Source organism: Elephantulus edwardii, unplaced genomic scaffold, assembly GCF_000299155.1.
Source record: "Elephantulus edwardii isolate Elephantulus edwardi_28Jun2011 unplaced genomic scaffold, EleEdw1.0 scaffold00053, whole genome shotgun sequence".
NCBI lineage: Eukaryota > Metazoa > Chordata > Mammalia > Macroscelidea > Macroscelididae > Elephantulus > Elephantulus edwardii.
This window is the reverse complement of record NW_006399803.1, coordinates 12,487,867-12,513,072: the sequence shown is the minus strand read 5'-3', so window position 1 is coordinate 12,513,072 and position 25,206 is coordinate 12,487,867. Positions and strand designations below refer to the sequence as shown.

The following is a 25,206-nucleotide window of genomic DNA, read 5'->3' as shown; positions in this document are numbered from 1 at the left end:
CCCCAGCATGATATCCCTCTCTAAGGACCGGTCTCTCCTCACTACATGTCCAAAGTAAGTTAGACGGAGCCTCAGAATCCTTGCCTCCAAAGAGCCACCCGGTTTAACCCTCTCCAGGAAAAATCTATTTGTTTTCCTAGCAGTCCATGGTATTCTCATTTTTCTTTTCATTTTTTATTTTATTATTATTTATATTATTATTGTTTGTGTTGTGTACCATTGAATCAGATCTAACTGGTACAGGAGGAAATTGCCCCTCCTTCTCCAACAGAGTATCTGAAGGATTTGAACCACATGCCTCTGGGATTGCAGTACAGCTTCTTGCCATTAGGCCACCACAGCTCCCCCTTAAGTACAATGTTGCAAATTATAGGATATAATTCATACACATACAAGGGAGGCTTGTTAATATGACTATTATTCAAATATGTGCTCCTATATCTAGAGTCAAAAAGAAAGAAAATGAAAACTTTTACAAAATCTTGTAGTCTGAAATTTACTCAACATGCCATCAAGATGTATTAATGATAACTTGTGACAGGAATGCAAAAATTGGACACTATGAAGAAGGGTGGTAGCTGGAAAATATGGGCTTGATGATAGAAACAAAGCTGGAAATAAAGGATCAAATTTTATATTTTCAATTATTTATTCTGTGTAAATGCTTTTTTAAAAAGACACAAATGGTGACTTTACACATGGACCTCTCCTGATGGGCTCCATAGGAATCAGATTGACTACATCTGTGAAATAAATCACTGGAGAAGCTAACTATCAGCAGTCAAAACTACATCAAGGGCAGGCTGTAGGTCAGACCATCAATTACTCATGTACAATTTCAAACTGAGGCTGGAGAAAATTAAATCAAGTCTATATATAATCTTTAATTTATTCTGTCTGAATTTCATAATCATTTTAAGAATAGGTTTGAAGCATTGAATACAAATAATTAAAGACCTAAATTAGTTATGGATCATATCAAAGATATGATCCATGAAGAGAGCAAAGGATGACTGCAAAGATAGAAGATGAAGAAAAAACCAAAGAAACTCTGAAAATTTCACTTGAGTGTTGAGAAGCCAAAACAAAGAGAAAACATGCAGAAGTAAAAGAGCTGAACAGAAGAGCCCAAAGGATACATTAGGAAGACAATGTAAACTGTTATAATGGAATGTGCAGAGAGCTAGAACTGGAGAATAAAAAGGGAGGAGCTACCTCTGCATTTCTCAGACTGAGAGAATTGAAAACTATATTTATAGTCTTCTCAGTGACTCCCTACACAACAGAGAGCTGGATAATGACTAAGGACGACAGAAGAATTGATGTCCTTGAGTTGTGGTGTTGGGAAAGAGTCTTGAACGTACCATGGAGCACCAAGAAAACAAATAAACCTGTCTTGGAGAGGGTGAAACCAAGTTTCTCTTTGGAGGCTAGGATTTTGAAGCTCCATTTCACACACTGAGGGCATAAGGCCAGCAGAGACCTGTCCTTAGAGAAGGACATTATGCTGGGAAGGGTGCAGGATAGGAAGACCCTGGATAAGATGGATTGATAGAGTAACTGGGGTAACAGGGGTTGGTGTTTCAGAATCAGTAAGACTGGCTCAGGACAGGGCAGGCTCAGAGCTGCTGTACATAGGATAGCTATGGGTTGCAAGAAGCATAATAGCACAAAACATCAACAACAACATGGGCAATCTGTTGCATGTCCCAGAAAACATCAGAAGATGATGGAAGGAATACACAGAGTCTCTGTACCAAAAAGAACAGACTGACACTGAAAAATTGTACAAAGTACTATATGAGCAGAATCCAATGGTATTGGAAGAGGAAGTGAAAGCTTCATTGAAGGAATTGGCAGAAAGTTAAGACCCCAGGAATTTATAGGAAACCAATTGACTTGTTACAATTAACAGATCTCGCCAGTCTACGCCAGGAAATTTGGAGGAGAGCTTTCTGGCCAATAGATTGGAAGAGGTACATATTTGTTCCCATTCCAAGAAACACAGAGTGTGAAAACTCTTAAACAATATCATTAATATCACATGTAAGCAAAATAGTGCTGAGGTTAATTTAAAAAAAATGGCTTGTAATAGTACATAGATAGGGAACTGCCAGAATTTCAAGCAGGATTTAGAGGAGGTCATGTTACCAGGAATATCTTTGCTGATGTCAGATGGATCAGGCTGAAAGTAAAAAATACCAGAAGAATGTCTATTTATGCTGTATTGATTATGCAAAGATATTTGACTGTGTGGATCATGACAAGTTATGGCTAATATTGAGAAGAATGGGAATCCCAGAGCATTAATTTGTGTTCATGTGAAATCTTTACCCACACTAGGAAGCTGTTGTGAGAACAGAGCTGGAGAACACTGCATGGTTTAAAATTAAGAAAGGAGTGTTAGGGTTGTATTCTTTCTCCATAGCTAGTCAATCTGTACACTGAGCAAATTATTCTAGAAGTTGGACTCTATGAACAAGAATGTGGCATCAAGGTCTAAGGAAGGCTCATCAATAATCTGTGTTATGCAGATCATGCAACCTTGCTTGCTGAAAATGAGCACTTGAAGCACTTGTTGCAAAAGATCAAAGAATCCAACCATCAATATGGATTACATTTTAAAATCAAGAAAACAAAAATTCTTACCACTGGATCAATAGGCAACAACATAATAGATGGAGAAAAAGATTGAAACTGTCAACAACTTCATCTAACTTAGATCCACAATCAACACCTTTTGTACCAGCAGTCAGGAAGTTAGGAGATGTATTCAACTGTGGAAGTGTGCAGTTAGAGACTTTTCCAAATCCTTGAGGGGTAATGATGTCAGTTTAATGTCTAAAGTGTGTCTGATTCAAGCCATGGTCTTTCTAATAATTTGCTATGCATCTGAGAGCTGGACAATGAATAAGGCTGAAAGAAGAATTGATGTCTTTGAGCTGTGGATTGGAGAAGAGTGCTGAACATCCTATGGATTGCCAAAAGAACAAAAATGTAAATATGTCTTGGAGAAAGTGCATCCAGAGTTAACTTTGGAGGCAAATATAATAAAGCTGCACCTCACATACTTTGGGCATTTTGCTATGAGGGGCACCTTGGAGATAGACATGATATTGAGAAAGGCAGAGGGTCTGCAAAGAGAGGAAACCCTCAAACAGGTGGACTGACAAGGTGACTGATGGGTCAGGATGTGTGAAGAAAGCACATGATAGGAGAAGGTTCAGAATTGTTGTTCATCAAGTTGCTATGCATTGTACTCAACTCAAAGGCACCTAACAATAACACAAATGATCAATTGCAATGTTTCTTCTGGACCAGGAATTGTAACTAAGTCCTCAACAGACAAGGAAAAATAACTTATCAAAAGCAAAATATTTTAATTGCAGAGAGTCCCACATTCTTAGTTAATGCATGAATAGGGCTGAAAGAGAAAGAGGTTAGCAGTTGAGGAGGTGCGTTATTTAAGAAATGAGCCTAGTCCTCATCATTATCCCCTAGGAAGGTTTCTTTATTCCCAAAGAGAAGGGGATCTGGTTTCAAAACATCCAGTTGTAGAGGTGAAGGTGTGAAAAAAAAAAAAAACCAAAAAAAATTCCTTTTACTATACTGGGGAGCGGTGATTGTTTCTTCTGTAGACTGTTGGCTGTCAGCTAGTTGCTACTACTTCTTGGGATTATGGAAAAGACCAGAAGAGAGATGGTCAAAGAGAGAATTAACACAGGTGAGATGTCTTCTTTTATTCTGTGTAGTGTGGCTGATGTATGTGAGTTTCATTTAGGTCAAATAGCATAGAGAAAAGGTGGCTGAGGGGAAGCACTTAGAAGGTATGTGTGAAAGCAGTCAGTAGAGGTTGATCAGAACTAGATCCCCTGGTAGGGAAATCATGCAGTGGAAAGAACCCTAAAAGATCCCTCAGTAATGCTGTAGTTACAACCTGTAAAAGGAGCAGAATCTCAGTATTTGTCACATAGAGGATCTTTGTGCCCGAGAACCATCTCAATCTCAAAAAGGAAACTTCCTTTTGCATGGACAAACACAGAAGGAATAGCTCCCTCACCTCTTTTCCCTGCCCTGTCACAGAAGTTGAGCAATAAGAAAAGGAGGAAAGTAGTAAAACTGAGATTCTCCTCTCCCCTCCGCCTCTCCCCTCCCCTTCTTTTCTTGTCTCTCCCTCTCAAGATACTACAGCCAAAGTTGTTTCTAGACTACAGTGAGGGACAGTGGGAAGAAAGAAGCAGAAGAAAAGAATGTAAACTCAGAGAAGAGACTGAAGTTGTAAATAAATATGTATGTTCCCAAGAATTTCAATGAGACAGAAAGAAAAGGAAATTCACACAGTTAGGCAATGATATCACTAAAACACTAAGCAAGTGTGGTTCAACACAAGAGCAACTGGTGGGAAAAGGCAGGACAGTTAGTGAGGGAAAAGTAAATCAGCTGACGTTTATGGAACATTAAAAAAATGGATTTCCTTGATTAAAAAAATTAAAGAAATGATGATCTTAACAGTTACAAAATAGCCAAAAGTCTTACGAATTGTGAAGGAAAGGTAAATACATGATGAGATTTGTCAATAGAAGGATCTTGTTTGAAAATGGACTTATCTCCAGATGGTGGTGCTAGTCAGTAGGAGCCAAAAACTGACTTCAGTGTGAACAGAGCCAGTTAGTATATGTTTGGGGTTTAATAATGTCTCCTAAAAGATATATTACAGTCTTAACCTTAGTGCCCGTAAATGCATCTTCATGAAGAAAGTTGTACTGTGGCTCCTATTCCCATGACAGGTGTCCTTCTAAGATTAGGAGGGCCAAAGATGAGACACAAAGAGAGAAAGATGTCAGGTGAAGACACACAGAGATGCAGACAGAGGGAAGACTATAATTTGAAGTTGAGACAGAGAATGAATTGATGCTGCCACAAGCCAAGAAATACCTTGAGTCATCAGAGCTGGAAAAGGAAAGGAAGCATTAGCCATTAAAAACTTTAGAGGACACAAGGCCCTATTGTGACCTTACTTTCAGACTTCCAACCTCCGAAATAGGGAGCTCTGGTGGCCTAGTGGTAACAAGCTGTGCTGAAATCCCAAAGGCACACAGTTTGAGCCCACCAACTGCTCTGCGGGAGAAGGATGGACATTCTCTTCCCATGCAATTTACTGCCTCAGAAAACTCACTAGAGGGGCAGTTATGGGTCTGTTCTGACTTGACAGTACACAACAACTACAACCAGAATAGGGAGCTCTGGTGTTCTAGTCAATAGGGAGATTCGCTGCCATCTTAAAAGCAGATCAAACCCCCCAACTGCTTTGAGAAAGAAAGGTAGACAGTATCTTCCTGTGCAACCTACAGCCACTGGAACATTAACAAACTGCTTTGAGAAAGAAAGGTAGACAGTATCTTCCTGTGCAATCTACAGCCACTGGAACATTAACTATGAGTGTGTTGGTTCAACAGCAATAAGTTGTATAACCTGAGCTTCCAGAAAGGAGCCCTGATAATGCAATAGTTAAGGATTTAGCTGCAAGCCTAAAGTCCACTGGTTCAACTCCACTAGATGCCTTGCATTAGAAAGATATTTTAATCAGATTCTAGGAAAGTAGTTTTTTTAAAAAAAAACTTGTAAGGTCATTGCACTGCTTTATTGAGTAATCATAAATTGGAATTGGTTTGACAGTAATGGGATTAACTTCGAGTACTGTGAAACACTAAGTATTCTGCTATTTGAAGTAACTCAGATTGTGGCACTTAGCTATGTTAAGTGTACGATAGTGGGAACCAAGCAGGTAAGATAGAGTGAGAGTCATGTGATCTATGGCTGTGACCACTTCACCTGGGGAAAACTGCCTCATCCTGCTTGTCTGAGCAGAGAGTGAAGCAGGCAGGAAACAAAACACCAAGATTCACTTGAGTAAGAAGTAGCTATTCAGCTTGACTAGTTTTCCAGCAGAAACCAGAAGCTTGAGTTAGGGATGAGAGAAGACTGAATGGCCTCTGTGTACCCCTTGTTCCCAGAGGCTAGCTACATTCCGTTCAGTAGACTCAACTTGGACATTTGTGTGTTTTGGGAGAGCTCCCTCAGCAGAGGAAGGAGGTAATGGTTGCCAATGAGGAAATGATTGGTACTCAGCAGTGTGCTCTAGACACTTGAGAATCTTGTCAGCTGCCTTCAGGGAATTTCAAATAGACTTCTCTAAGTTGGTTCAGCCCTCGGGCTTCTTAGGATCAACTTATCTTCAGGCATTTTCTTCACTCTTAAATGCTTATGTACAAGAAACTTAGTCTGTTGTGCTTTTGCTGTGTGTTTTGGGTTTTGTTTTTTTGGTTGTTGTTTTTTCTTAAGAATTGTCACCATCTACTCGAGTACAAATAGATCTCTTCCAGTCAGTTGGCCAAGTGGTTGTTCTCCATATTTCTTGGCACAACTTGGTGAGCACTTCCAGGGCAGCATCTGTTAGCTGAAATATGTCAATTGGTATACTGTCTATTCCTGGGGTCTTATTTTTTGCCATTTCCTTCAAAGCAGCCTGAACTTCTTTCATCACCATAGGCTCTTGCTCATACGTTGTTTTATGAAATTGTTCTGTGTCTGACAATTCCTTCTGATATAGTGTCTCAGTATATTCTTTCCATCTTCTTTTAATACTTCCGGGATCATTTAACATTCTGCCGAAAGCATCCTCGATTATAGCAACTCGAGGTTTGAATTTGTTCTTCAGGTCCTTGAGCTTAAGAAATGCTGAGCGTGTTCAGCCCTTTTGATTTTCTGATTCCAACTCCTTGCACATTTCATTGTAATATTTTACTTTGTCATCCCATGCTGCCTTTTGAAATCTTCTATTCAATTCTTCAGTATCTTGAATTCTTCCTGGTGCTTTGGCTTCTTTGCACTCCAGTGCAATTTTCAGAGTCTCTTCTGACATCCATTTTGGTCTTCTCTTTCTCTTCCGTGTTTGCAATGACTGCACTCTTCTTGAATGATACCCTTGGTATCCTCCCACAACTCACCTGGTCGTCACTCATTAGTGTTCAAGGCCTCAATCTATACTTTTCCTATCCCAAAGAAAGTGACCCAACAAAGTGTGGAAACTACAGAACAATCTCATTGATTTCACATACAAGCAAGATTCTACTAAAGATTATCCAAAAACGACTGGAACAGCACATCAACAGAGAACTACCAGAAGTCCAGGCTGGTTTCAGAAGGGGTCGTGGTACTAGAGATATTGTAGCTGATGTTAGATGGATCTTGGCTGAAAGCAGGGAATACCAGAGGAATTAATATCTGTGTTTCATTGACTATGCAAAGGTGTTTGACTGTGTGGATCATAACAAAGTGTGGCTGACTCTGAGAAGAATGGGAATCCTAGAACACTTGATCATGCTAATGCAAAACCTATACTTGGACCAGGAGGCAGTCGTCAGAACAGAGCAAAGAAATACTGCATGGTTCAAAATTGGGAAGGGCGTACACCAGGGATGCGTCCTACCTCCATACCTTTTCAACCTGTATGCAGAATAGATTATCTGGGAGGTTGGGCTCTCTGTGGAGAACTATGGGGTCAAGATTGGTGGAAGATATACCAACAATCTGCATTATGCAGATGACACAACCCTGCTTGCTGAAACTGAGGAGGACGTGAAGCACTTGCTGCAGAGGGTCAAGGACTGCAGCCTACAATATGGATTGAGGCTCAATGTCAAGAAGACAAAGATTCTCACCATTGGAGCAATCAGCAGCATCAGGATGAATGGTGAAGAGATTGAGATTGTTAAAAGCTTTAGCTTGCTTGGCTCGACAGTCAACATTCTTGGCACCAGTAGCCAGGAAATTAAAAGGCATATTGGCATGGGAAAGTCTGCTGTTAGGGACCTCTCCAAAGTACTGAAGAGCAATGGTGTCTCTCTGGAGACTAAGGTGCGTCTGATACAGGCCATGGTCTTTGCAATCACTTGTTATGCATGAGAGAGTTGGACAATGCCCAAGGAGGATAGAAGGAGAATTGATGCCTTTGAGCTGTGGTGCTTGAGAAGAGTATTGAGAATACCATGGACTGCTAGGAAAACAAACAGATTTGTCCTGGAGAGGGTTAAACTGGGTGGCTCCTTGGAGGCAAGGATTCTGAGGCTCCGTCTAACATACTTTGGACATGTTGTGAGGAGAGACCCGTTCTTGGAGAAGGACATCATGCTTGGGAGGGTGGAGGGACAGCGCAGGAGGGGAAGGCCCTCTATGAGGTGGATTGATTCAGTCACTGGGGTAATCAGGATGGGAGTGTCAGAGACAGTGCGATTGGCACAGGACAGGGCAGAGTTTAGAGCTTTTGTACATAGGGTCGCTATGAGTCGCAAGTGACTCGAAGGCACATAACAACAACAACAACAATTCTTGGGAAACGCAAGAGTAAATGCACTAAGATGCTAACAAGAAAGCTGGAAGTTTGAGTTCATCTAGAGAGACCTTTCAAGGGAAGAAGTTCTGATAAACTAAAAAAAGAAAAAATCAAACATTGAAAGTCCTCTGGAGAAGTTTCAGTCTGACAGACATGGAGTTGTTGTGACTTGGAGGCAACTTCAGGTCAACTGATGGTAACCATCTACTCTTCCCTGTCTAAGCAGAAATTATCTATTACCCTTTTGATCTCATAATTGATAGCTGCCAACATAGTGGTTCATGTACAGCAGAAAAAAATTTCCCAACACCAGACCCAATTTGAGGAGTAGCTTCTTTTTTGACCTGCAGTATAGTGTTTAAACTGCAGGAAGGATAAAAACACCACAGTTGTACTGCTGTATCCCTGCTCCTGTCCTGAAGCAGTGGAAATCACAACTGCAATTTCCCCAGCCTCCTGTGGTGCGTCTAGGAATGTTGGCTCTGAAAACACATTTCAGGTACGTACGGCAATTCTAGGTCCATCTCCAGCCAGCTGGACTCATTTTTGAGAATGGTTTTCAAGAGACAAGGACTGCATTACATGCAATTCCACAAATATGACAGCCTTTCCTTGGAAAGTCACACATTATTAATTTTATTTCATTTGTCAACTATCAGGCAGAAGGCCAGAGAAAATCCCGAGGATTAATTCAGAAGCAATTTATACACCTTTTGGAACTAAAAGGAATACTCACCCCACCCTCTGGTGGAGAATCCTTATGTTCAGGCAGGGCACTGGTTCGGACCTGTAGAAAAAACAAACATTTTTCTATATGACTTGGAAGTAGGAACCAGCACAGAAGCTTCATGCAGATACTGGGCTTCAATTTCATTTAGTGTCTATTCAAGTTTTGCAGTTAATCATTAATGAGGCTACCTGTGTGAAACACCTGCTGCAGCCCAACAATAGCATCATTTGGTCGTTTTATAGTTCTCTCAACCTCCTGATTTTGCTAAGGAGCCAAAACAGCAAGGATCCTCCTCCATATTACCACCATATCAGATACAGGCTGCACCCAGGTTAACAGGATGAGTTCCTGGCTACATTTTAAAAGTTTAAGTGAGATTTTTTTTGGGGTAAGTCAAGAGAGTTGCATATGGATTATATGGATTTATGTAGTCTCACTTAATGGGGGAGAATAAAACAGTGTGATGACTTTTCTTTTTAGTTATATAACCAATAATTTACTAATTTAGAATCCAGATAGCATTCTGGGACTATAAAATAGTAATAACGTTCCCTATCTAAAAAGGCTATTTTCTTAAGTCACAACAATTAATCATCAATAATTTAAAAGCTGTATGTGCAGCAAGTGAGAGTGATTGTGATTATGATAAAGGATTTGTTGCATAGGGGTTGATTCAATCTCTTCAAGGGGAGAAGAAATGTATATAACTTTAGAGGGTATAAAGGAATTGTTCATAAGTTAGATGTTAGTAACTATTTTCCCATACAAGACACCAAAAAAGATAACATACAATGATGTTAAGCAAACCGCCTTTCAATTTCCTCAGACAGCAGCCTTTATGTTTCACTCAAGGTAAAAGATGGGAGTTGATATAGAAAAAAATATTTCTCTGTATGTTCAATAAATATTCATTCCCTGATGAAAAATCTGAAGCCATATTCTTTATTGGCTATTATTTCTACTCAAAGACACGGAGGGCAAATTTTCTGAATTGTCAATTTGACTTCTAAATTTTAAAATTAATTCTCAGTGTCCTCAACTCATTCACTCATTGCCGTTCAGTCAGAAACCATTCAGAGCTGACTCTCAGAAATTGGAATTTAGAGGCTATAAATTGCATAGGAGGAGATTTCCCATATTTATCCCTTGGAGTAACTGTTGGATCTGAATCCTCTAACAGGTATGGCCACTGAGTCAGAGTGCAACTTTTTAAGGACCCTGTACCAGAACTCCATATTTCTCAATTAAGGAAGGGGGAAAAGTACCCAATAGCCAGATATTAGGAGAAGTTTTGAAAGCATTTCAAGTGAAATATCAATTTCGTATATAATGAATAAGGAACTCTGGTGCCCAAAAGGAAGGAAGCTGAGCTACAAAATAAAGGCACATAGTTCAAATCCATTAGCTTTTCTGTGAGAGAAAGATGGGTAATTTTTTCCCGTGTGATATACTGTTCCTGAAAACCTGCTAGAGAGTCATCTATAAGCAGGTTCCAACTTGACAACACAAACCAACAATGGCATATAATAAAAAAGCATACATAATCTACTGTGCAGTGCTTTTCAATCCAAGTAATACATTAGCATCACCAGGCAACCTCTTCAAATAATTGGTGTTCTTCCTCAGACAGTCTGATTTTAATGTAGAATCCCTGAGTCCAATTGACAGCGTCAGGATGGATGACGAAGAGATTGAGAGTGTTCAAAGCTTCAGTTTGCTCGGCTCCACAGTCAACACTCTTGGTACCAGCAGTCAGGAAATCAAAAAGCGTATCGGTATCGCGATGGGAAAGTCTGCTATTAGGGACCTCTCTAAGGTACTCAGGAGCAACAGTGTCTCTATAGAGACTAAGGTGCACCTGATACAGGCCATGGTCTTTGCAATCGCTTGTTATGCATCAGAGAGTTGGACGATGACTAGGGAGGACAGAAGGAGAGTGGATGCTTTTGAGCTGTGGTGCTGGAGAAGGGTACTGAATGTACCCTGGACTGCCAGGAAAACAAACGGATATGTCTTGGAGAGGATTAAACCAAGCTACTCCTTGGAGGCAAGGATTCTGGGGTTTCATCTGACATACTTTGGACATGTTGCCAGGAGGGACGGGTCCTTGGAGAGGGACATCATGCTTGGGAGGGTGGAGGGACAGCGCAGGAGGGGAAGACCCTCTATGAGATGGATTGATTCAGTGACTGGGGTAATCGGGATGGGTGTGTCAGAGGCGGTGCGGTTGGCACAGGATAGAGCAGGGTTTAGGGCTGTTGTGCATAGGGTCGCTATGAGTCGGAAACGACGACTCGACGGCACATAACAACAACAACCCTGAGTCCATGGTTCCCTATGTAAGAAAATCTATTTCAAAAGGGAAAAAAGAAGATGACATTTCTCTTTTTTATTTAAGAAAGAATAAAACTGAGAAAAAGACATAAAAATCCCTAAATTATGTCTTAATTGGAAATGAAGATGAGAGAAATAAGTAAAAGAAAAACAAAACAGTATTTAAGCCCACTTTGTTTAACCGGGGAATAGAGAACTAAAAGAAAAGATGGAAGAATGCCAGCTCAGCAGCACAAAATGGATCGACATTCTAAGGAAATTTTTAACAAAACCCCATTGGAGTTGTTGCACTGGCTTCAAATCCCCAAATTTATGACATACCTGACTATACTAGGTCTGTTCTCTCAAGTGGAAGAGCTAACAGTCCCCCCTTATATGACAAGATGCTTGAAACAGACTCTAACGGTCTGCTAATCTTTAAAACCTCATTTCTACTTCCTTGAAAAAGGCTCGTGTTGTGGTAAAAAAAAAAAAAAATTAAAAAACTCTACACATTATAACTTCCAGTTTAACACTTTCCTTGTTCCTTTATGACAGATCTCGCACTATCACTTGCACAATTTGTCAGTCATTACGACTCAAAAGTGTTCACCAGAACACAAAATAAATAGGATTAGGTAACTAACTACATAAAGATTCAACAGTCCAGAATCATTTGTCTCCTTATCAGAGAATTGTTAATTAATTTCAAAGCAAGAGTAGTCCATAAATTATTAAAAGTGGAATAAAGGGGATGTGTGTGTATGTGTATGTGTATGTGTATGTATATATATATATACACACACACATATATATACATATATATGTATATACACACACATACATATACATGCATAAATGTGTGTGTGTATATATATACACACACACACATATATATGCATATACATACATAAATATATACTGTTGTTGTTGTTGTTGTTGTAAAGTGCCGCTGAGTCGAGTACGACTCATTGAGACCCTAAGAACAAAGATCTGAACCCAGTCCTGTCCTGTGCTATCCTCACACTTCTTGACACACAAGAGCCCATTGCAGCAGTCATCGTTTCAATCCACCTCATTAAGGGTTATCCTCTCCCTGGCCAACCCTCTGCCTTTCCCAACATCATGTCCTTCTCCAAGGAATAGCACCTCTTAGCAATGTGTCCAAAGTATGTGAGGAGAAGCCTCATCATTCTTGCCTCCAAAGAGCACTCTGGCTGCACTATCGCCCAGACAGATCTGTTCACTCTCTTGGCCATCCAAAGGATGTTCGGGGCTCTTCTCCAACACCAGAGCTCAAAGATGTCTTTCTTTTCTTTTTTTTTTGTCATCCTTATTTGTTGTCTAGGTCTCATATGCATAGCTAATAATCGGGAAGACTATGGCCTGAATCATTCATAAGATTTCCAAAGGCACGTCATTTAGGAAATGAATTCCACTCCTGCTTCCAAACCTGTCTTAAACTGGGAACTACAACAAATACCACTATCCACCATTGGTTACCATTATGGCATGTGACACCCCAATGGCACAAGGTTCAGCATCATAGCCACTCCCGGTTACCTCAGTACAGCAAATTTAAATATGAATGTGTGTGTGTGTGTGTGTGTGTGTGTTGTTATATGTCTTTGAATTGGAATCTATTTATAGCTGACACCCCACCCCCAACACCCCCATTCCTGACAGCAGATTTCCAGAGACTGTAAATTCTACAAGAGGAGACTGTCCATCTTCCTCCTACAGAGCAACTGATAGATATGATCCACTTGCACTACAATTCTTAGCCCACTAGGCTACTAGTGTTCCCTTATGTATATTTTTCTACTTATTAGTTCTAAGACTATATGGCATTTTACATTTATAAAAACACCTTACAATCTACTATTCAAATACTCATTAATGACATTGCATTAACACAATGTAAGGAATACAAAGCACAAGAGAAGACTAACACTAATCATAATGGTTAATATTTGTTAACTTTACAGAGTCATACTCTAAAGGAGCTCTGGTTGTTGAAGAAATATGCCTGAATTTATAAATAAAATGAGTCAGATATGCGGTCAGTCTTCGCAGTGTTGTACACTGCTGTTTGGTTACATGCCATCAAGTTGGTTCTCTTGTGTACCAACTTTATGTATGTTATTGTTGTTGTTATGTGCCATCAAGTCACTTGCGACTCATAGCGACCCTATGTACAATAGCCCTAAACTCTGCCCTGTCCTATGCCAATAGCACTGTTCTCTGACACTCCCATCCCAATTACCCCAGTCACTGAATCAATCCACCTCATAGAGGGTCTTCCCCTCCTGCGCTGTCCCTCCACCCTACCAAGCATGATGTCCTTCTCCAAGGACCAGTCTCGCTTTACAACATGACCAAAGTATGTTAGAAGGAGCCTCAGAAGGAGCAGCCCAGTTTAACCCATTCCAGGATGAATCTGTTTGTTTTCCTAGCAGTCCATAGTGCCCTCAATACTCTTCTCCAGCACTACAGCTCAAAGAAATCAATTCTCCTGAGAGCAAAGACCATGGCCTGTATCAGATGCACCTTAGTCTCCAGAGAGACACCATTGCTCTTCAGTACTTTGGAGAGGTCCCTAACAGCAGAGTCTCACCACTGGACCAATTGGCAGCATCAGGATGGATGGTGAAGAGATTGAGAATGTTAGTTTAGTTTGCTTGGCTCCCCAGTCAACACTCTTGGCAACCAGTAGCCAGGAAATTAAAAGACATACTGCCACGGGAAAGTCTGCCCTTAGGGACCTCTCTAATGTACTGAAGAGCAATGGTGTGTCTTTGAAGACTAAGGTGCGTCTAGTATAGGCCATGGTCTTTGCAATCACTTGTTATGCGTCAGAGAGCAGGACAATGACCAGGGAGGATAGAAGGAGTATTAATGCTTTTGAGCTTTTGTGTTGAAGAAGAGTGCTGAGGGTACCACGGACTGTTAAGAAAACAAAGAGATTCATCCTGGAGAGGGTGAGACCAAGCCTCTCCTTTGAGGCAAGTATCCTGAAGCTTCATCTAACATACTTTGGACATGTTGCAAGGAGAGACCAGTCCTTGGAGGGGGACGACATGCTTGGGATGGTGGAGGGATAGCACAAGAGAGAAAGACCCTCAATGAGATGGATTGATTCAGTGACTTGGGTAATGGGGATAGGTGTGTTAGAGATAATATTGGCACAAGATAGGGCAGGGTTTAGGGCTGTTGTACATAATGTCACTATGAGTCAGAGTCGACTTGATGGCACATAACAACAACAACAAAGATATTCATACAAAGGTTTATCAATCGTGTGTGAATATGTGTGTGAGAGAGAATGCATTTGACTGTACATAAAGAGAAAAATTTGTTAAAAGCACATGTAATTTCACATTTTTCTAAACCTAGAAATACTGTAAAGATAATTAGTAGAACTCCTAATTTGGATGAACTGAAAAACAAAAGTTTTGTAAAGCCACTCTAAATTTTATAAAGTCATGCTTCAACATGAAACATGTTGAAATCAGGATGTATGCATAGTCCTGAAATAATCACATTAAGTTGAATACTACTGACATTGCATATAAATCACACACCACTTATGTTTTTATGTAAAATGTAGCCTTTATTGCAAACTAGGTGCAAACACTGAACTTTCTAGGGATAAAGGTTCTTTTCCTTCTTTTGAAACTTTAGAGTAAGTGTAACAGATGGGTGAGTAACCAAGTAAAATTTAGAAAGTGCTGTAACAGAAGTGTTACAAATAAAAAAGAAATAATTCAGCCTATAAGCATTACCTCACAGAGACGGTAAGAGTTTTAAAGGATAAGTACGAGTTTTAGGCAAACAAGACGATAAAGCAGGGTGTTACGTGAGAAATATAGAGAAATGTGTGCTATGCAATTATGAAAGCCTGGTTTTGTTCAGGGAAGAATGAACATTCTGATGATGCTATTTATCATGGGCCTCCATGGAAGTAGCAGAAGTTAAAAATGTTGGGGGAATATATCAAGCTGTTTACTAAAAAGGTTTCTGTATTATGTTAGAGAATCTGGGCATTATGTGGTTTATTCTGTTAATTATGTATACTTGAGTTTGAATTGACCCATTCCAGAGGTAGTATATCACATGGAAGGAGACTGCCGATCTTTCTCTCTCAAGGCAGAGAGTGGATTTCAAATCACCTGCCTTTGACCTGACAATTGAATTCCGTACCAAGTCATCAGAGACCCCCCTCTGTAGTTGTTGTTGTTATGTGCTGTCGAGTTACCAGAGACTCATAGGGACCCTATGTACAACTACTCTGAAACCTGCCCTGTTCTGAGTCAGTCTCACCGACTCTGACACACTCACTCCCATTGCCCTAGTGACTGTTTCAATCCATCTCATCCAGGGTCTTCCTCTCTAGCTTGATGTCCTTCTCCAAGGACCAGTCCCTTCTGGCTATGTGCCCAAATTATGTGAGATGACACTTCAAAATCCTAGCCTCCAAGCTGAAACTTGGTTTCACCTTCTTCAAGACAGAGGCACTGGGGTAGAGGAGACACGGGGTGAGCACGGTGACTCATACTGATTCTGCCCCTGAGTTTCTTCATAGAGTTCTAATTCTTTAAGCCAACTTCCTTAACATTAACGTGTGGTGTGCAATAGTAAGTTCATAAATTGTTGAGAGGATTACATTCTTTTCAATCTTTAAATCAGTACTGGACACAAAAAGAAAGAAGGGACAGAGAGTGGTAAAGAGAAATGAGGATAAGGACTGAAGGGGAAAGGGAAGAAGAGAAAGAAAGACAATGGAATATAATGATGGAGAGAGGGAAAGAGTGAGGTGGGAAGGAAGGAAGGAAGAAAGAAGGAAAGAAAGAAAAGACAGGAAGCAAGGGAGAGAAAGTGAAGGAAACAGGTTGTTGTTAAGTGCCATCAGGTCAACTACAATTCAGTGACCATATGAACAATAGATCCAAACCTGTCCTGTCCTGTGTCATCCTCTCAATCTCTGCCATGCTCAAGCCCATTGTTAGTGTCCCTGTGTCAATTCCTCTCTTTCGCTGGTCCTATATACTTTGTCAGCATGATACCTCTTCCAAGGACTGGGATGCTGAGAAATATGCTCTGAGCAGATATAGAGGAGATCTTTTGATGAGGAGAGGATGAAGGGTAACTGTCACTGTAACTACAGCAAGGAGGTAGCAACTGGAATATTTCTATTCATCAGCAATGTCACCTCTCCTGAGAATTGTCAGTTTTCTTTAGGAATTTGTTTTTCTTTCTCGGTCTTATCACTAGCTCTTGTCCCTGCTTTTCTTTATACACTCCATCTTCTTCTGCTCACCACACTGCATCCCCTTCTCTGGAACGTTAGAATATTTGCCTGAACACACGGAGTTCTTACAGTTTCTTTTGTCTAGACATTTATTATTGCAAACACAGCAAGGCAGACTAATTAATAGGACTGATGTGTAAAATTATATATTCCAGCTTGAGTAGTAATAATAGTGCAAAACAAATTTGTTTCTCCATTACTCATAAGTACAAAATTCTACATAATAAATGTATCTTCAAAAAGTAGCATACAGTGAGTTATATTCACTCTCTATAGTCTCTCGATCTCTACACACTACGCTACTTCACAAACTTTGATTGTTCCCAAGCAACAGGTGGGCTAAGCAACCACGGTGCCAGCTGAATAGCTCACATCATTGTTCAAGTCTATGGAGAAAAAGTCCTTCAAAAAGCATGCACTGCAATAGTGAATAATACTGCTATGAACATTGGTGTACAAGTTTCCATTTGAGCCTCAGTTCTCATCTTCTTGGGGTATATTAAAAAAAATGGAATAGCTGGGTCATATGGAATTTCTATGTTCAACTTTTTGAGGAAGTACCAAACTGCCTTCCAGAGTGGATGTACTATTGTACAACTCCACCATCAACATAACAGTGTTCCTATCTCACCACATCCTCACCAACACTGGACAGGCCAGATGTCGAACCACAAATGAATGAATGAATGGTGAAGTTGTGGTACATTTATACAATGCAATACTACGCATCACGCAGGAGCAATTATTTTGTAAACTACTACCTAACTTGGGAGGGACTGGAGAACATTATGCTGAGTGAAGTAATCCAGTCACACAAGGACAAATACTGTATAAGACCATTGTTGTAGAATGAGTATGAGGATCCAAGGAGGGTGTTAAGGATCCTAGGTGTTAAGCATAGGGTTGTACAATTCTATGGGTGGTGGGGTGAAGGAAATGGGAAGAATGTTTTGTGAAAAACAACGTATTCAAACTTTGTAAATAAATCAGAATAAAATTTTTAAAAATGTGCACTGCTGCAAAGGGGATGGGCACTGTGGTCCTGAGGGTGAGGGAAGATTGATGATTGTCATTTTCACAGAAAAGTGGCCGAGAGTGAATCAGAGCTCAAAAGCTTCAAATGTTCATCTAGAACTAGAAAAGGTAAACGAAAAGGTACTTTGAGTCTTCTTGAGGTTGCAGACCCTGGGCCTCATTCCAATACCTCTCCACATTTTTAGATAAATCAGGAGCACCCCTCCCTGGTCAGGTCTAGCAGGAACTCTGAAAGAAAATGTTGACAGAACAGGAGATACTCTTTCTATACTATTTCTACAGCCAGTTAAATGTGTCTGTATGTGCAACTCACACATAGCCATCTTGTTGTTGTTGTTGTTGTATACCTTTGACTCAGAACCGACCCACAGCTAACCCTCCTGTGTGCTTTCAGAGACAGTAATCAAATGGGAGGACATTGGTCATTCATCTTGGTAATTAAAATACTATTCTCATTTTCTATGTATTCAGATTAGAATATGTACTATCAATTTATGTCAATATATAAGACACAAGCCATCACATGTCCTAGTTCCATTTGGAATGAGATACCCAACTGCTTTAACATTCAAATACATGAAGACTTGATTGGAACAGAAATGTCTCTTCCCCATCACAATATAGAGTTTTCTATCAGGAAAAGTCTCATCCCAGATTGTCTTTTCATTTTCCTGAGCATTGGTGTAACCGTGTAACTAATTTTGGACAGTAAAATGTATGTGTGTAAATTATGATTTGCTGAATCTAAGTTAGATCTTCAGAAGTAGGGCTAATATGCCTATCTTTATTGATTCTACTTTCAATGGCAGGAAGTATATAAAACAGAGGGTTTACACGACTGCAGAGCTGTTCTATGAACACATGAAAGAAAGTTATCTAATAGGTATCATAGTCTCTATTAGATGGTTTCAGTGTCATTAGTTTTCCATTGTTATGTGACAAATGCCCTCAAACATAGTTGGTTAAAAGAACACTTCTTGATTAGATAAAGTTCTCTATCTTCAAGTCTCACAAGACTGAGATGACTGTCTCACTTGAAAGCTTACTTAGGGAAAAAAAGTTTCTAAATTCGCTCAAGTTATTGGTGGAATTAAGTCCCCTGTGGCTCAGAGACTGAGATTTTAATTTTTGTGATGATTTTAAGTCAGCTACCAGTCTTAGTTCCAGAAACCCCCAATACCCTGCCCCTTGGTCCCCTCTATCTCCAAATACAATCACAAAATACCTCATCATAAATTGCATTTTGGACCTCAAATTTCTGATTTCAGGAAGAGCTCAATCTCTTTAAAGGACTTAGTAGAAGGTCAGGATTTCTCTAGGCAGCCTCCTTTCCTCAAGGTTAATTGTGTCATTTTACTTAAACTATCACTGTGGTCAACTTTGTTATGCTCTCAGCTCTGAGGATTTTCCATGGCAGGTATACGATAAGGTGGTGGTTTGGAGTCTATCTTGGAATTTTGCTTAACACAGGATCAAAAATGTTGTTATGTACTACAGAGTTGCTTGCAACTCATAGTGGCCCTATGTACAACAGCTCTGAATCTTGCTCTATCCTAAGCCAACCTCTTGTCTCCGCCACAACTAACCCCATTACCCTAGTCACTTGAGTCTTACCCAGAGTCTTCCTCTGTTGTGTTTCCCCTCAAACCCAAGCATTTTGTCCTTCTCCAAGGACTGATCCCTCCTTGCAACATGTACAAAGTATGTCATACAGAGCTTCAAAATCCTTGCCTCCCAGGAGCAGTCTGGTTTCACCTTCTCCATTATTAAGACACTGAAATTTAGATGAATATGTCTGTTTCAGAATAATTTAAGTGTAACATTTCTTTTATATTTTAGATGAAGTTTATTATTATGGGGAAAAAAGTTATAGATTGTGGCTGTCAGTTGTCTTTTGGTCTAGTGTCACTCATTGTGACTCTATGGATAGCCGACCTGAACCTTGTCCCATCCCGTGCCATCCTCATCATCTCTGACACATTAGAGCCCAAGTTACTTTTTTTTTGTAAGTTACTTTTTCAACTTATATGCTTGGGGTCATTCTTTCCTTTGCTGACCTTCCAACTTCCCAAACATATTGTTCTTTCCAAGGAATACCAGCTTAGCCTAGCTGCACGCCCAAAGTATGAAAAGACGAAGCTTCACCTATTTTGCATCCAAGGAGCACTTTGGCTGTACTCTCTCCAAGATGCCTCTGTTTATTCTTTTGGAATTCCCTGGGTTATTCAGTACTCTTCGCCAGTACCATACTAAAAGGCCTCAATTCTTCTTTTGTTGATTCTTATTCATTGCCCAGCTCTCTGATGCATAGTGATTGACTGAGAAGACCATGGTCTGTCTGAATCAGGCATCTCTTGGCCTTCAAACTGACATCACTGCATTTTGGAGATGTCCTTGACAAATTTGTCCAATGAAATGTCTCCTGATTTTGTGACTAGTAGTGCCAAGGGTATTCATGATTGATCCAAATAAGATAATATAAAATTCTAACTAATTTTAATGGCAGCAAACAGATATTCAGTGCTTATTATGCTTTTTTTGTTATGTGCAGTCGAATATGACCCATAATGATCCTACGAACCACAGATTTGATCCCTATCCTGTGCCTTCTCTGAACCCTATCCTGAATCCTATCCTGTGCCATTCTCAAAATCTCTGACACACTAGAGTCCACTGTAGTAGTCAGTGTGTCAATCCACCAGTTTGAGGGTCTTCCTTTCTTTCGTCAACACTTCGCCTTTCTAATCATGATAACCCTTTCCAAGGAATAGCCTTTCTTAGCAATATACTCAATATATGCAAAGTGAAGGTTTATCATCTTTGACTCTAAGGAGCACTCTGGCTACACTTTCTCCAAGACATAACTTGTCTATTCTTTTGGCAGTCCATGGGATAATTAGTGCTCTTCTCTGACAGTTTAAAGGCATCAATATTTCTTCTGTCCTTATTTATTCTCCAATTCTCATACGCATAGCGTGTGAATGGAAAGACATCCTGAATCAGATGCATCTTAGTCTTCAAATTAACAAATTGCTTCTCAATAATTTGGAGAGGTCTCTGACTGCAGACTTTCCCAGTGTAATATGTCTCCTAATTTTCTAACTGCTGGTATCAAACATATTGATTGTGGATCCAAGTAAGATGAAATCATTAACAATTCCAATCTTTCTCCATCTAACAGGATGTTGTCCATCAGTCCAGTGCTAAGAATCTTTGTTTTCTTGATGCTGAGACACAATCTATATTGAAGGTTCTATTATTGATCTTCTGCAACAAGTGCTTTAAGGCCTACTCATTTTCAGCAAGCAAGATAGTGTCATCTACACAACTCAGGTACTTCATGAGTCTTCCTCCAATCCTGGTAACACAGTCTTCTTCATAGATCCCAGTTTATTATAAGTTAGCATTATTATAAACACTATTCATCCCACAGACTAAGAAATTAACAAAACAAGGCATTCCTTGCTGATGCTGTTGTTGTTATGTGCTGTCTAGTCACTTGTGACTCATAATGACCCCATGTACAAGAAGCGTAAACCCTGCTCTGTCCTGTGCCAATCTCACTGTCTCTGACACACCCACCCTGATTACCCCCGTCACTGAACCAATCAATTTCTCAGAGAGTTTTTCTTTCCTTTGCTGTCCATTGACCCTCCCAAGCATGGCGTCCCTCTCCAAGGACTGGTCCCTCCTTGCAAAAATCCTTGCTTATAGGCAATGATAATTATACCATCCGAGTCAAAATGTGTAATAATAATTGCTAAATAAGCTCCCACACCAAAGGGTTGCTATGAGTAGCTTACGACTTGACAGCACTTAACAACAATAATAGCATGGAGAGAGATCAGTTGGCCCAGTGGACGTAAAGTCATGCTCCCCAGGCAAAGGTGGGTGACTCTACTCTGCAGCCATAAGGCAAAACATTCTTCTAGGTCATATAACCCTGGTATGTCCACTTGCTGTACAGAGGTAACTCATGGTTGCTGTGAAGCTGAATGCTGTGACACTGATTAGTCAAATAAGAAAATGGTTACTCATGGTGGACAGTGTTTGGTGGAGCTCCCCAATTAAAACAAGCTTGGAAGCAGGAGTGGAATCCACTTTTGTAATAGCTTGCCTCTGGAAACCCAATGAACCTGGAGAAAGGTTGAAAGTTAGACAGGTGTCCAGGTCTTTCATTCATAGGATTGCTATGAGTTACCTATGACTCGAGGGCACTTAACAACAACAAGAAGTATATTGAGTTGTGTAAAACCTACTACTATCAAATATGAGATAACATTGCATATGTTTATTGGTTTGCATACAATCATTCATGGATATTGTTTTTCATGTATGTGCATTGTGTCTTATATAATATTTTATTTACATTTTATATTTTCATGTGTATTGCACTTCCCCCTTACAAACATCTTAGTAACTACTACATTCATGAAAATGTGTAAGTCAGCTACCTCATGCTTTATACCTTAATATCCTCATTTTAGATAGCCATTTTCTGATTTGTCCATTCGTATTGTGTGCAAGTTTAAATTGAAGCTGAAGGGAGGGGGAAGCAAAACTTAGTTCACAGGAATCAAAATACAAATTTGAGGCTATTCTAGTTGTATATAAGAACCATCTAAAGAACAGATTTGAGGCATTGAACACTAATTATCAAATACTAGAGGCACTGAGCGAGAATATCAAAGATATCATTCGTGAAGAGAGCCCAAAGTCATCACAAAGACAGAGAAGGAAAAAAACTAAAATGAATGTCAGAGAACCTGAAACTTTCATTAGAGCATTGAGAAGCCATAACAAAGGGAAGAGATGCTAAGGTTAAGAGTTGAACAGAAGATTTCAAAGGACAGCTTGAGAAGTCAAAGCAAAACATTATAATGAAAAATTCAAGCCTTCAGTTATAACATTAAAAGTTGCTATGGGCAAAATCTTGAATGATCCAGGAAGCATCAAAGGAAGATGGAAGAAATATGAAGAATCACTGTACCATAAAGAATTAACTGACACTGAAAAAGTTCAGGAATTGCACCATAGGAACAAGAGCCAATGATAATGAAAAATGAAGTTCGAGTTGCATTGGCAAAAAATAAGGCCAGAGGAATCTACTGAATACTAACTGCCAAGTTTCAAATAATGGATGTACACCTGGATGTGCTCACCAGTCTATACCAGGAAATTTAGAAGACAGCTGCCTGGCAACTGACTGGAAGAGATCGATATTCCCCATTCCCAAGAAAGGTGATAGAACAGAATGTTGAAATTATCAAACAATATCACAGGCAAGCAAAGTATTGCTGAAGATTATCCAAAAGTGACTAAAATAGTACCTTGTCAGGGAACTGTGTAAAGTTCAAGTGGGATTTAAATGATATCAAGGCACCAAAGATATCTTTCCAGATGGAAGGATGGATCATGGCTGCAAGTAATGAGTATCAGAAGAATATCTATTTGTGTTTTCTTCCTTTAAAAAAATCATTTATTGTTTTCTGTGTGTATCATCAAATCGGATCTGATGGGTACAGGAGATTGTCCCTCCTTCTTCCACAGAGCAACTGGTGGATTCAAACTGCACACCTCTGGGATTGAAGTTCAGCTTCTTGCCACTAGGCCACCAGAGCTCCCTTATTTGTGTTTTCTTGACTATGCAAAGGCATTTGATGGTGTGAATCATAAAAAATTATGGCTAACATTGAAAAAACTGGAAATCACAGAACACTTAATTGTACTCATGAGAAATCTATACCAATATCAAGAAGCTGTTGTCCAAACAGAGCAAGAGAACTTTGCATGGTTTAAAATCAAGGAAGTGTGTGTATCAGGGATGTATCCTTTCTCAATCCTATTATCTATATACAGAGCAAATAATTTGTGAAGTTGGAGTCTATAAAGAGAAATGTGCCATCAGGATCTGAGGAAGACTTAACAACCTGTATTATGCAGATGACACAACCTCCTCATTTAGGAGAATATGAAATGCTTACTGTAGACAGTATGGATTACATTTCAATATCAAGGGGAAGAAAAGTCTGCACCACGGGACCAAGAGTCAACATCATTATAGATGGATAAAGTGGTGAAGTTGTCAATTACTTCATGAACAATCAAGACCCTTGTTACCAGCAGTCAGGAAATCAAGAATCATTGAGTTGGGTAAGTCCACTGTCCTAGATCTATCTAAAATACTTAAGAGAAATGATGTTAGTTTGAAGAGTAAAGGTACACCTAATTTAGGCAATGGTCTTTTCAATTGCCTGCTATACATCAGAGAGCTGGACAATGAATAAGGATGACAGAAGAATTGATGTCTTTGAATTATGGTGCTGGAGAGGAATACTACATGTCAAAAGAATGAACAGATATGTCTTGAAGAAAGTATAGCAGAGGTGTTCCTTGGAGGCAAAGATCATGAAGCTTTGTCTCTCATACTTGGGACATGTAGCTAGGCAAGACTATTTCACAGAAAGGGGCATCATGCTTGGAAAGATGGAGGGTCAGCAAAGGCCAGGAAGACCCCTAAGGAGATGGACTGAAACAGTAACTTCAGCAATGGGATCTGTTGAGTCAGAGATAATCAACATGGCATAGGATCGGGCAGAGTTCAGGTCTGTTGGTCAGAGGGTCACTGTGAGTCATACTGGACTCCTTGGCACATGACATCAACAACAATAACAACATTAAACCAGTTCTCTGAGGGGACAAGCATGTCCATTTTGCTGAATAATCTTCTATTCAGTTTGGAAACTTCAAGCATCTGCACCTACAAGGAAAGTACAGTCCAGAGAAAGCCATCAGGTTGCAGCAATCAACTCTAACTCACAGCATGGATCATCTTCTCTTTATCTGGTTGAGTTTTGGTCAAATCATCTACATCTGATTCAACTGAGCATTAGCTGCAAACTCAGGAGTCTACATTTCTCCCTGTTTTCTAATTCAGTTGGTCCCTTTACTCAGCTTTAGTCACCCCATGGGACAAAGTCAATTAAGAAAAGGGTCTTCATGACTCCCTGCTTCTCAAGTCAGCAATCCTTTTTTTCTTATCTGTATATTTGTATACTTCCAAAATAGTTTGCCTCTGGAAACCCTATGAACTTGGTGAAACGATGAAAGTTACACAAGTGTTCAAGTTTTCATTCATACGTTCGCTAAGAGTCATCGATGACTCAATGGCACTTAACAACAATAACAACAGCAACAAATTTGTCTATATATCTGTGTATGTGCTATGAGTGGAAGTATTCACCAGCACCCTTTAATTTCAGGTCCTGGAAGTGGGCTTTGATATGCACCAACTTCACTCTACCTCAGAAGTCAAATAATTTGTTCCAGATTTAGAAAGTCAGTCTCGTCTCTTCTCTTCTCTTCTCTTCTCTTCTCTTCTCTTCTCTTCTCTTCTCTTCTCTTCTCTTCTCTTCTCTTCTCTTC

The 25,206-nt window shown here is 39.8% G+C and overlaps 1 protein-coding gene across 1 annotated transcript in view; it reads right to left on the bottom strand.

Moving 5' to 3' along the window:
- The window catches only part of INPP4B (inositol polyphosphate-4-phosphatase, type II, 105kDa), a 702,969-nt gene that overhangs the window by 464,713 nt on the left and 213,050 nt on the right, over positions 1-25,206 (bottom strand). The window contains exon 5 of the mRNA XM_006887014.1: positions 9,129-9,179. Coding sequence (XP_006887076.1) covers positions 9,129-9,179 — 51 coding nt within the window. The remainder of the gene's footprint in view (positions 1-9,128; positions 9,180-25,206) is intronic.